General features: G+C 49.0%; 1 protein-coding gene across 1 annotated transcript in view; it reads left to right on the top strand.

The window, feature by feature from the left end:
- Positions 1 to 556: 556 nt before the first annotated feature.
- The window catches only part of nav2a (neuron navigator 2a), a gene marked incomplete at its 5' end in the record, with an annotated part of 77,770 nt that continues 65,068 nt past the window's right edge, over positions 557 to 13,258 (top strand). Inside the window, 3 exons of the mRNA XM_079997957.1 lie at positions 557 to 628; positions 5,923 to 6,040; positions 10,065 to 10,117. Coding sequence (XP_079854083.1) covers positions 557 to 628; positions 5,923 to 6,040; positions 10,065 to 10,117 — 243 coding nt within the window. The remainder of the gene's footprint in view (positions 629 to 5,922; positions 6,041 to 10,064; positions 10,118 to 13,258) is intronic.

Below are 13,258 nucleotides of genomic sequence, written 5' to 3' on the forward strand. Positions count from 1 at the left end.
CGCGCTGAGATCTAACATGCACCAATCTAACCAACGCCACGTCTGTTCGGGAGAGTGTTTCACGGAATTCATCTTCTTTTTTACCTCTTTGAATATTTTGGATCACGGAGGAACCTGACTCTGGGGGTACGACACTGGCTAATTCAGAGGGAGTGAGAGAGGAGGAGGAGAGAGCGGGTAAAGAGTGTCAGAGCTTTAAACGCCTCAGTGAGGAGCGAGCTGACAGCTGGAGTTAAGCAAGCGAGCGGGGGAGAGACAGACAGGTAGAGAGAGAGAGAGACGGAAGCGAGAGGGGGCGTAAATATGAAGCAAGGTATACAGCTGGCGGACCACCCGGGCCGGGAGATGTGAGCGAGGACGTGGGGAGAGCGCGGCCAGACAAGAATGGCTATATTTACCCTCCCCGCCTCGCCTGCATGACGGCGAGAGCGCTCACCTCTCGGGTGTCTCTCCCTCTATTTCGGAAGCGTCTCTTTGAGCCGCCGGTGGTGGCTTTTGCCTTGTTCGCCCGCCTGGTTTCCACAGCCTGGCCAGAACCTGAGGCGGCGGGCCCGCCATGGCGCTGTGCGGGGGCCTCCGGGTGCCCGACAGGGGCCACAGCCGACGCTCCTGCGATCACTACAAAACGGTAAGGAAGAGAGAGAGAGAATGAGAGAGAGAGCGAGCGATGTCCAGCGATGGGGTTAAGTGACGTCTCGACTTGGCGGGGAAAACAAATGTCTCGACGGGAAGTCCGGGTTTTACGCGGTTCAGCACAAGCATTAGCAGCAGAGCCTAGAGAAATACCTTTAACGGCGCTGGGAGGGGGGCAACGTAAGAAGGAGGTCGCCCCGAAATAGCGAGCCCGTCTGGGGTCCAGCCAGGTTGTGTCTCCCCGAGGAACCCGGCGAGTATTTGACCCGGCGGTAGGAGGCGGGTTCCCGCTCAGGAGGCTGAGTGACTCGCGGTGGCTGGACGCAGCGCCGCTGCCCCAATGTCTCGTGAACTTCAGGAAATGTTTTTTGACCGCCAGCCAACGTCTTCAGCACAGCCCCGTTCTGCCCCCTGGGATTCGGCAGTTTATGTCCCCCTGAAAAATGAGGACAAGAAAGCCGTGTTATCGGAGCCCTGTCTTTGGCAGACTGGGCTCTTGGTTCAGTACCATTACCTGCGGTCCACCCCGGGCCCTTCTGATCGCGGCCACAGCGCGCGCTAGAAATGCTTCTCGTGAGAGATAGTGCTCGACGGCAGCCCCGGCCCCTGCCGTTTTTCCCTTTGTGGTTCTCGCTCACTTCACTAGATTACCTCATAATGCCGTGTTAAGTGCCGGACTTTTAAGATTGCTCACTGGACCCTGAATGTAAGACCTCGAATGGCCTTGAAGTTTTCGGCAAAATTGGTCGATTCCCGAACCCCCCCCCTCCCTCCGTCGACGCTTCAGTGACCGCAGCAGAGATGTCGTGTGGAAGTACATGTAGAAGTAGAGTTTGGCTGGGCGGGCCTTTTCATGGTTCCCTGTAATGTTTTCTTGTTTGTTTAGCAGGGCAACGTTACACTCGGTGTTAGTCAGTCGGTGTTGGGCAAACACCGACTGAGATGAAAAAGGGAGCGAACGCAACGTGGACTTTCCCCGCTGAGCGGCTTTTCAATCCTTTAAGACAGCGCACGCACACGCACGTGTGCACGCGCAGTGAGCCACACACAGCCTGAAAACATCTGCCTGGCTTCCCCTGTGATCAGCGGTCGTCACGATGAGTCGTGACATCCTCCAAAACCCCTTTTTTCCTTAAGCCCCACATCAAACACCTGCCGCCGTGATCCCCTCCCTCGTCCCCCCGGAGAGCGGCTGCCAGCTGGAGACGTCCGTCCGTGCCGGTGCGCGGCGCCCCGCACGCCCTCGCGCTCGGAGCGACCCGGAGCAACCCGGGTGCCGCGGGGGGGGGGGGGGGGGTCGGCGTGCGTCACACCCGGTCCGCGAGAAACCGCCACACATTGCGCCTGTGACTCAGCAGGCCTCTGGACGGAAGCAGGTTGTGTTTTGGGAGAGGGGAGAGAGGCAGCTGTCTGGATTAATGACTCATACTCACTTGTCGTAAGCATTGTGTGTGTGTCACTCCACCAAATGGGTGGTGCTGAACTGATTACAGAGAATGCACACTTTTGTTCGTTTTGTTTTTTTTGGTTTTTTTTGCCTCTCTCTCCTGGGGGTGGCTGGCACGCAGCATGTGATTATGTGTGTGTGTCTGCGTGTTAGGGATGAATCCGCAATGGCGGTTCCCGGTGGCTTGCAAGCGAGATGTCACGGTGACGTTGAGTTTTGACAGGCGTGACCTTCGGGACCTTCCCGCCTATTTCTGTTTGCGCCAACGGGAGGAGTGTGTGGGGGGGGGTTCGATTCTCTGGGGTTTTTGGTTTTTTTTTTCACCCACCCACCAGGTTTTCCATCAGTCGGAGTACTATGAAGATAAGCCCGGGTCTCGTGCATGAATATGAAATGGAATCCTCCTCAGGAAGAGAGTTTGGTGTGCTCTTATTTCGAGCTTCTCCACAGATGATTGTCGACGCCAGGATAAAAGGTTGAGAATTACTGTGATTTTCCAGTGATGTTGTTGATATACAAAGTGTTGACAGCACAGTGATACCAAGTTCATACATGGAGTGTCATCTTGTAGTATATCCTAATGTAAGGATAGAAAAGGACAATATGGATATATATATCGGTACTGGGAATTACTTCAAATCTTTAAAATTGCTCAGTTTCATGCAAATGAATAGGTATTTACACAGGCAACCTTCAAACACTTCTCATATCTGACAGTTGTGTGCGAGTTAAAACTGCGAGCTGAGCATTCTATCTGACAGAAGTGAAAGGCTCGGCTGACAGAGTATGCCGTGTTTCTCTTGTAAAACTGCAGAGTGGTTTTGTCCCGTGTGGAGGCTTGGGTGCCAAAGTGAATGATTGGTTTCTTCTTACACTCACTCAATCATGCAGCTTGGTAATCAGATATTCAAGCAATTCATTAAGCTTCAAACGACCTTTCTTGAGACATATTTGCTTATCTTTCATTTTGCCTCCTGTTTTCTTTGTTTTTGGTATATATTCTTTATATAGATGATTTACTCCGTATACATGTCTTTATAGATTATTGATGGGATGAATATCCCACTGACTAGAACCTACCTTTAAGATTTACTTATACTACTACTGTGTATAGGGATATGAGGTGCCAATTGTGTGTGTGTGTGTGTGTGTGTGTGTGTGTGTGTGTGTGTGTGTGTGTGTGTGTGTGTGTGTGTGTGTGTGTGTGTGTGTGTGTGTGTGTGTGTGTGTGTGGTGTGTATATATTCACATTTATATATTTATATATAGCGTATAAACACTGTCTGCTGAAGGTGGTTGCACTGGAAAGCACCAAGTCTTTTCCGTGCGCTTTCACATTTTTCCTTCATTGATTTATTGTTGCACTAAACTTTGGGCGAATCAACTTTTAGATTTTTAAGTTTATGCCTCGAATTGATAATGGCTCCAACACCGGTGTGTGTGCGTATGTGAGGTGGACATACATTTCAGGCTTCTAGCTGTGAAATCCAACATTGCTTCTGCCACCTCTGCTGCATGTGCGTCAGCAGAAGTGGCTTCGTTTCTCTTCTTGCTGAATTCAGATGCGTGTCACACACACACACTGTCTCTCCCGGACGCAAGCCGAGCGTGGAGATGTGAAGGTTTGGACCGTGGGGAGTTATGGGAGTGAAGGACATGTGGGCCCATCGAGTGTTTCTTGAAGAGACACGTTTTCCCAAATTTACACAGCAACTGTTTCAACTTGCCGCCCCAACCCTGCCCCCCCGTCTCCCCCCGCCCCCCGGCTCCCTCCCCGTGGCTGTTTGACTTCCAGGTGACTGACAGCTCAACCCATTTCACCTGGTTTTTAATTACACTCAAACCCTTTATTTTACCTGCTTCAAACTGCTTCAAAGGAAACTGATATGCACGCATGCATGCGTGCAAACACACACACACGCACACACGCACGCACGCACACACACATATCTATTGTGTATGTATGTGTGTCTAATCCCCGTACTTCAAGTCGGAATAAGTGCAACCAACCTTTTTCTTATAAATGAGCATTTGTGTTTTGGTCCAGTCTGCGTGGTTTGAATAATAAATGTTTTTTCTGTAATAAGTGGTCATCAACGGCAGCCGTTTATGTTTCCGTGTGTGCGTGCGTGCGTAAGAATTTCTGTCTAACTATGTATGTTCTGTACAGGCTTAAATCTCACTATATAGCTATGTACCGTATGTGTGTGTATGCACGTGTGTGTGTGTGTGTGTGTGTGTGTGTGTGTGTGTGTGTGTGTGCGTGTGCGCGCGCGTTTGAGTGTTTGACTTTGAAGTGCCTCCACCTGTTGTGCACCGTCACAGCAGTGATTCATATTGTGACTCAGGACCGGCTTCAGGTCTGTTTACATTAGAGACACCGATACATAGAGGCCACGACCGTGGCACTCCAAATTGTGTGTGTTTGTGTGTGTTTGTGTGTGTTTGTGTGCGTGCGTGCGTGCGTGGGTTTTCATGCTCCACCGCGCTCGGTTTTGCGTTTAACAATGCGGTACAATCAATCTGTGCTGATAGATGCACTTGAATTTCACCGCACACCGGGAACAGAGTCTGGTTTCTCCTCCTCCACGTTTCCACCTGAGAGACGCAGAGGGGTCCTTAAATTCGGATGAAAGTTGAGCCGACGCGGAAACACGCGTCCCACAACGCAGTGGGGGAAGGTCCTTCAAATTCCACTTGAAGGACTGATCTGATTCTCCTCGGTGTGAAATGATCGTCAAGCCGAGTTGGGTTTAAAAGAGGTTGTTTCCGTCTTTTTTTACTGCCATCTTTTCCTACTTTAAAAATAGTAGTTGTTGGTTTTTTGTACAGGAATAGAAGTTCACTTTCCCTCCGTTTGTGTCTGTGCAAATGTTGTTGTTTTTTTTTTTGTTGTTTTTTTTTGTGTTTTATTTCAATTCTAGTCTTTTGGAGGAAAGTCCTCTAAAGCTCCGCCTGCCAAAATCTGATTGAAACGATCGTCGAACCGAGCCGGAGGCTTTTTGTTGTGTCTTCCTTTTCTGCCATCCTTTCTTTCGGGATGCTATTTTTTTCGGGGGGGGGGGGGGGGACTCCTGGAAATGAATACTCGTCAAAGTAGGATTCTCTTCAGCTTGACATCAATACATTGTATGACCTATTCGTCTTTTCCTACTTTGATATAGTTTTTATTTAAGTTTGCTTTTTCCAGTGTGCCTATGTCTATCAGTGCACGCCAGGGGGAGAGAGTGAGAGACAGAGACAGAGACAGAGACAGAGAGAGAGACAGAGAGAGAGAGAGAGACAGAGAGACAGAGAGTTTGAGGACTAATTATAAAGAGGAGCTATTCAGATTATTCAGATGCTTGCCCCCCCCCCCCCCCCACAGAAGGGTCTTTTCTGTCCCCAGAGAGTGATGTCAGCGTCCCATTGAGCGCCGCCGCCGTGCGCTCTCAGATGAATGCCCCCGTTCAGCACAATGGCCCCGATTTGAACACCACGCGGATGCAAACCAGACGCGGCGCTCGCAACAAAAGGCCCGGCGCTCCGGCCGCTCCCCGTTCACCCGCAATGTTATTTTATTAGGCGTTTAAAGTTTCCTCCATCCTTCACGGCTTTTGTGCTTCCTCGAGTGTTTGTGGAGTTCTGAGCGCGTGGCGGAGGTTTGTGGGGGCCTAAACCTCCAACCCCTCCCCACACACACCCCACCCTCCACCCTCCACCCTCCCAATCATTGGAATCTTTCTTTTTGGGTTTGTTTGCGATCCGAGCTTGGAGCTGACGAGCACGTTGTGTGTGTGTGTGTGTGTGTGTGTGTGTGTGTGTGTGTGTGTGTGTGTGTGTGTGTGTGTGTGTGCGCGCAGATCTACACGGACTGGGCCAACCACTACCTGGCCAAGTCGGGACACAAGCGACTGATCAAGGATCTGCAGACGGACGTGACGGATGGAGTTCTGCTGGCGGAGATCATACAGGTCGTAGGTAAGAGAGCCACACACACACACACACACACACACACACACACACACACACACACACACACACACACACACACACACACACACACACACACACACACACACACACACACACACACTTTCCACTCAAGTTTGGTGTGGTCTAACTTAATTTTTAGAAACTTTGCTTTTAATGTTTAACTGGTATCTACTGGTTTTACTTGTGGATTGGTTTCCTAGTAGACTGGTATCTCTACTGGCTTTCATGGTAGACCGGTATCTGTACTGGTTTTAATGTAATACTGGTGTTTGTACTTCTTTCAATGGTAGACTAGTATCTGTACTGGTTTTAATGTAATACTGGTGTTTGTACTTCTTTCAATGGTAGACTAGTATCTGTACTGGTTTTAATGTAATACTGGTGTTTGTACTTCTTTCAATGGTAGACTAGTATCTGTACTGGTTTTAATGTAATACTGGTGTTTGTACTTCTTTCAATGGTAGACTAGTATCTGTACTGGTTTTAATGTAATACTGGTGTTTGTACTTCTTTCAATGGTAGACTAGTATCTGTACTGGTTTTAATGTAATACTGGTGTTTGTACTTCTTTCAATGGTAGAGTGGTATCTGTACTGGTTTTAATGTTAGACCGGTTACTGGTTTTAATGGTCGAGTTGTATCTGTACTGGTTTTAATTGTATACTGGTAATTGTACTGGTTTTAATTTTGGACTGGTGATTGTATTGGTTTTAATGGTAGAGTGGTAACTGTACTGGTTTTAATGGTAGAATGGTATCTGTACTGGTTTTTATGGTAGACTGGTATCTGTACTGGTTTTAATTGTAGACTGGTAACTTTGCTGTTTTTAATGGTAGAATGGTATCTGTACTGGTTTTAATGGTAGACTGGTAACTGTACTGGTTTTAATGGTAGACTAGTAACTGTACTGGTTTTAATGGTAGACTGGTAACTGTACTGGTTTTAATGGCAGACTGGTAACTGTACTGGTTTTAATGGTAGACTGGTAACTGTACTGCTTTTAATGGTTGACTGGTAACTGTACTGCTTTTAATGGTAGACTGGTAACTGAACTGGTTTTAATGGTAGACTGGTAACTGTACTGCTTTTAATGGTAGTCTGGTAACTACTGTTTTAGTTTCCCTCGAGTGTGAAATGAGCTCCACTGTCATTTACACTGATCGGCTTCATTATTTCAGTTCTTAGAATAGAAACTCGCTCTGACAAGTTATTTTAACACGGTCAATCACTTTACAGGCGACAAATAGTGAGCGTTCCGCGCATGTTTTCTGTGCTGTTTTTGGACTTTCTTCCACTCGTTCCACTCGCCGTCCGTCGTGCCGCTCCTCCAGTTTCCGTCCTGTCAGTGTGTGTGTGTGTGTGTGTGTGTGTGTGTGTGTGTGTGTGTGTGTGTGTGTGTGTGTGTGTGTGTGTGTGTGTGTGTGTGTGTGTGTGTGTGTGTGCGCGTGTGTCTGTGTGTCTGTGTGCGTGTGTGCGTGTGTGTGTGTGTGTGTGTGTGTGTATGTGTGTGTCTGCGCGTGTGTGTGTGTGTGTGTGTGTGTGTGTGTGCGCGCGTGTGTGTGTGTGTGTCTGCAGTCGCTCTGTGGCCCCCGGCGCTCCACGCTCGCAGCAGCTGACCAGTGACTCAGCACTGACCGAGATCCAACACCTCGCACTCTCAGCTCGGTGTGGCCGCGCTGCCGCAGTGGCAGGGTTGTGTTTCCAGCCGGGGAAGGGGACGCTCGGCGGTTTCTGATTCTGCTCTGAATGTCAGACGGCGCTCGCGGCCGTGGCGGGGGACCATGTTATGAGCATCATATGGTGGCGGATGCGCTGGAGGCTATCCTCTTTCTACTGTTAGGTTGCTGTTATTTTGTTCCCGTCCTCTTTTAAGTGTCCTCACGAAACAGTTATTATGAAAGACCCTCCTAAAGCGGTAATGAGGACAGCTAATGTTGCATAAGGTCTTGTTCAAGGAATGAGTTTTGGCGCTGGTGCCGCTTCCCACAGACAGGGGTAGGGTGTCAGCAGGTCCTTCAAAAGTCCTATTTGGTTTTTACAAATCTTGGGCCTCAAAAGTCATGAACGAGTCTTACATTTAAATATTTGTGGCATTTCAACATAAACTTTTTTTCTGGTTTTATTTAACCATATATTTATTTTTATCAGAATATGTCATTCTTCTGCATCAAAGTCACGATTTCTGGTTCTTAAAATCCCAATCCTACCGCTGAATCTAACACTTCATACTTGACTGTTCATAGTCATGTATTTCACAACCTTCCCTCTATCAACCTAACACTTAACTCTGCTCTGTACCAAATCGACAGTACTTCCCATTATACTAACCTGCAGTACTGAGAGAGATGATCTGTCCACAGATCAGTCTTAAATGTGGTTACAATCCATCTTAAAATGTCTTAAAAAGTACGACCTTGACCTCTGACACCTGCAGCCACTGATGGAGAAACACCTTCCACGCCTACGTTGGTTTTCGTAGGAAAAAGTTGTCTTTTTCCGATCACGCCGCAGCGATTCGGGGACAGGTTGATGTACAAATAAACACCTGTAGAATGACTCTATGGGACAGAAAGTACGAAGTTTAGAAAGGGCCGACCGACTGAGTCGTCCTCTCCGACACGTCCCCTTCCTTTGACAGCTGACTGCCCCCCCCGTAACGCATGAAGCTGAAGCGATCCTCCAGCGTCCCTCGTTCACCTGTTCTCGCCCGCGGCCTTTCAGTCAGCCGGACACGCGCGCCACAATCGGCGCTGAAACCCGAGCGGCGAGGCGGCGTGGGGAGGGACGGGGGAAGGTTGCTCAAGACAAAAGCACGACCGGATGTGGAGCTATGTCGCTATGTGACCCACTTACTGGGACCAGGGTATTTTTAGGTGTGTCCCTGTGTCTATGTGGTGCACACAAGACTTTCTTAATACCCCAAATAAGAATGTTGACAGCAACGGCAGGGAATCTGCCCCGCTACAAGCTGTACTGCGACAGTTACAAGGCGATCCAGTGATATTTTGGATAACCTTTACTGTACAGCACCTTTCAGACATAACATGCAGCTCAAAGTGCTTTACATGAATAGAAGGCAATCACAATCGTCATAGTAAACCTAACGAAAAAGGCAAGTTTATTCATTATTTCTTTCAAATTATTAGTCATAAACTACTACTACTACTACTTTAAGCAATTCTCGAATATATTGTCACAAAATCCACAAAGTAGTTTGGGGCCCTTGTCAATATATTCCTCAGGTGGACTTACCCTCGACCCATAGCCAACACCAAACCGACAAATTGTGGAACTTGTATAATTTTGAACTTCCAATAAAAAAGATGAACTTTTGGTTCATGTTATTGCGGCCGACCCACGGATCAAACCGGGTAGTGCGAGCTCCTGTCCCGCACTTTGCCTGAAACTGGGGCCTTTTTTTCCCCGCGAGGGTAACTGGTACAGCAGGTAGGCCCTGTGGCGGAGCTTCACCGTGGGCCCCTACTGCGCGGCGAGGCCCTGCCGTCGTGTGTCGGCGCAGTTGTCAGCTGTGAGATTACGGCCTCCGTCTCAGCTGCTGTGGGCTGGGACGGGGAGGGGAGGGGGGCGGGCGGGGGAATCCCTAGGTGCACACACACACACACACCCACACGCACATAGACATGGACAGACGGCCCCCTTTTCCAAAAAGGAGCAGTGAGGCTTCCATCCCGGCCGGGCCCCTCTCCCATTTGCTGCGACTAGATAGAGTTTCATGCCTCAGTGGGAAGCGGGAGGCAGAGCCGCTCGCCGCAGGCCTGCACATCCCCTCGCTCAGCCAGAGACTGTCTGGGACCGGGAGGGGTGTGTGGTGGGCGGGGGGGGGGGGACGACTCCTTCTGGACGCAGACGAGGAAGGATTACATTTGCAGAATCTGACCGGGGAACAACCGCGAGAGAGTCTTTATTTTATTTTTCCTCTTCTTCCTCTCCCCCTGTTATCACCCTAATCCCTTTTTTTCCACCCGTTTTTTTCCCCTCTGCCTTCCAGCCAATGAGAAGATTGGCGATATCAACGGCTGTCCCAAGAGCCGCTCTCAGATGGTAAGTGACCCTTCTTAAGTTTGATTTGGCAGCGGCTGGTGAAATCCGCCTGCTTTGTGTGTCCTCGGCGTGTGTGTGTGTGTGCGTGCAAATTGGTGCGTGTCTTTGATGTGATATCTCACCGATGCATGTGGTCTCGCAGTCGAAAGCGAACCCAGCGAGCAGCGGTCTGGGGGCCGCTGGTGAGCAGTAATATACGGGGGAATGGTTACTCCATTTATTTTTACTTTTGTGGCCCTCGCGGTCTGCCGTTGTAAAACCTCGGGGCCCGGACGGGCAGTTTGGCGCTCAGTTGAAAGCCTCCCCAAAAACTTTCGGGGGGTTTTGTGGGGCTCCGGAGCCCGAATGCTAGTCCTGCCTCGTCACATCACCGCCGAGGTTCAGGCCTGAAATTCCTCCTGATTTCAAAGAGGCTGAACCGTCTCGGGGAGGCTGAGTGCCGATGACAATGAAAATGTTTGCAGGCGGCCAGCGGCGTTCCACTGATCCCGCGCCGCCCCCCAGACTGAGCTGTGTGGGTTCACCCAGAGGAAACCATGTGTTTCCAAAAAAGGGGGGATCTTTCTTCCTTTTTCGGTAACCAGGATCTTCTTTTGCGACGCCGCTGTTGTGATTTCTAGAAAGTCTGTGGAAAATGGGTCCCAGGTCCCCGAGCAGCAGTGCCCTCCTCCGAACGTGAAGGGTCATAAATTGGGCCAGTGTGCCAGCTGAGCGGGCTAATTTTGGCTGTGAGCCAGACCGCTGAAGCCTCACAATTCACCGGCCAGCGGGAGAGAGAGGGAGAGAGAGGGAGAGAGAGGGAGGGAGAGGGAGGGAGAGGGAGGGAGAGGGAGGGAGAGGGAGGGAGAGGGAGAGAGAGGGAGGGAGAGGGAGAGAGAGGGAGAGAGAGGGAGAGAGAGGGAGGGAGAGGGAGAGAGAGGGAGAGAGAGGGAGAGAGAGGGAGAGAGGGAGGGAGAGAGGGAGGGAGAGGGAGAGAGAGGGAGAGAGGAGAGTCAGGACAAGCTTGGCCGATCGCTGAACCCTGCTGCCTCAGTGCTGGAAAAAGACTGAAAAGATGACAACAAATGACTGAAGTAAAAGTGAAAGTACCACATTCACATTTCTAGTAGAAGCATTTGGTCTTGAATGTACAGTACTTCAAGTGTTATAAGTGAAAGTACTTTCAGTGTCCTGATATAACAGAGTCTATAATACTTATAACAGAGTCTATAATACTTATATAATACTACAGTACAAATGAAGCTGATCACATTAAATAATATAGCTGTTGTCATTAGTCATTTATCAATATATACTTATATAAATATAATTCCTTCTTTTTTTTAGGTACCGATACTTGATATATGTACTTTCCATCTCTGGAAAAAGGCATGAAAACGAACACACACACACACACACACACACACACACACACACACACACACACACACACACCCTTCTTGTTACGCTGTAACTGAGCCGTGTGTGATTTGAGGCTCCTCTCCCTCGGCGGCTTGGTTCTGTTTGTTCTGTTTGTTTTGTTGGTTCTGTTTGTTTTGTTTGTTCCGTTTGTTCTGTTCTCCCGTTCTGTGTGTGAGCCCGCAAGGCCAGCGGGACCTACTCACGCTGCATGGGGGACGACGTGGGGGAGACGGGAGGGAGGAGACGGGGGGAGACACCGGGGAGCTGCTCGGTCCTGTGACATGATGATTGCAGGATGCAAGACACAAGTCAAGTGGTTCCTTAAATAGTGGGTTTCTGGGATGCCTAAGTACACCATATAAATATATATATAGTATTTGCATATATAGTATATATAGTATATGATATGTAGTATTTACTAGACCACTCAGGCCAGAAGGTTAAATCCTGAATGATGTGTGGAGGATTAATACATGATCTGAACTGCTGTTTTTGGGTCTAAATGGATAAGTACAGCAAGTGTGTGTGTGTGTGTGTGTGTGTGTGTGTGTGTGTGTGTGTGTGTGTGTGTGTGTGTGTGTGTGTGTGTGTGTGTGTGTGTGTGTGTGTGTCTGTGTCTCTGTGTGTGTGTGTGTGTGTGTGTGTGTGTCTGTGTCTGTGTCTGTGTCTCTGTGTGTGTGTGTGTGTGTGTGTGTTTGTCTGTGTGTGTGTGTGTGTGTGTGTGTGTGTGTGTTGCAAATGGCTTTTCTACAATGTTACTTGGCTCGCCAGCTTTGATGAGGGCAGGTGCAAACACACTCATTATGCAAATGTCCCCTTTGTGTCGCTTAATGCTCTCTAAACGAACACACACACACACACACACACACAAACACACTCAAACACGAACACACACACACACGGGTCCTGAGTGTTTAGCCGGCGTGCTGCAGAGAGGCTTCCATTAGAACACTTGATTTCATCGCCGCGGAAACCGAGCCTGAATACCTGAAAACCCAGAAAGACGCTGCCAATTAGAGAAACCCAAGCTCTGAACGAGTCAACATGGAGGCTCGCCGCAGCCCCTCTTTTCCCACACACACACACACACACACACGCACACACGCACACACACACACAACTGGGGAAGCTACTCCTTCGCACTCACTGTTTCAGGTGGAATGGGAGCGTGAGACTATTTTTACAACTGTCACATCCTCATTAGATGTCCTCCCTCCACCCCTCCCACCCCCACCCCCAACCCCACCCCCACCCCACCCTGGGCTGCTCCCCAGGACGCCAGCCCACCTCTGCAGCCCGTTCAGCCTGAATCAACGGGGCTGGTGTGACACTGGAGAGCACACGCACACACACACACACACACACACACACACACACTAAAACAAAGAAACACATGCATTCATGCGTACACACACAGGGTGTCTCTGTCGCACCTTGATTTATGTTTAATGTTTTTATTCAGAAGAGGTGTCGTATTTCACAGACATTCTGAAGGTTTCACTGCTCCGGTTTTAAAGCATGTATATTCTGTATAACACCAGATGCCAGACTCCTCCGAAATATACGCACGTTATTGTAAAGATAACGGAACATAACAAAGAAAAACATACAGTAAAGGGAAATAAAATATGAATATAGAAAAGACAAGGAAAAAATTTTCTCCAAGCTCAGACGTCAAACGCACCTTGAACGAGTTTTCCACCTGGAACAAACAGGACTGTTTAGAAATGTATTGTGTAG

The sequence above is a fragment of the Zeus faber genome, assembly GCF_960531495.2.
Source record: "Zeus faber genome assembly, chromosome: 3".
Taxonomy (NCBI): Eukaryota; Metazoa; Chordata; class Actinopteri; order Zeiformes; family Zeidae; genus Zeus; species Zeus faber.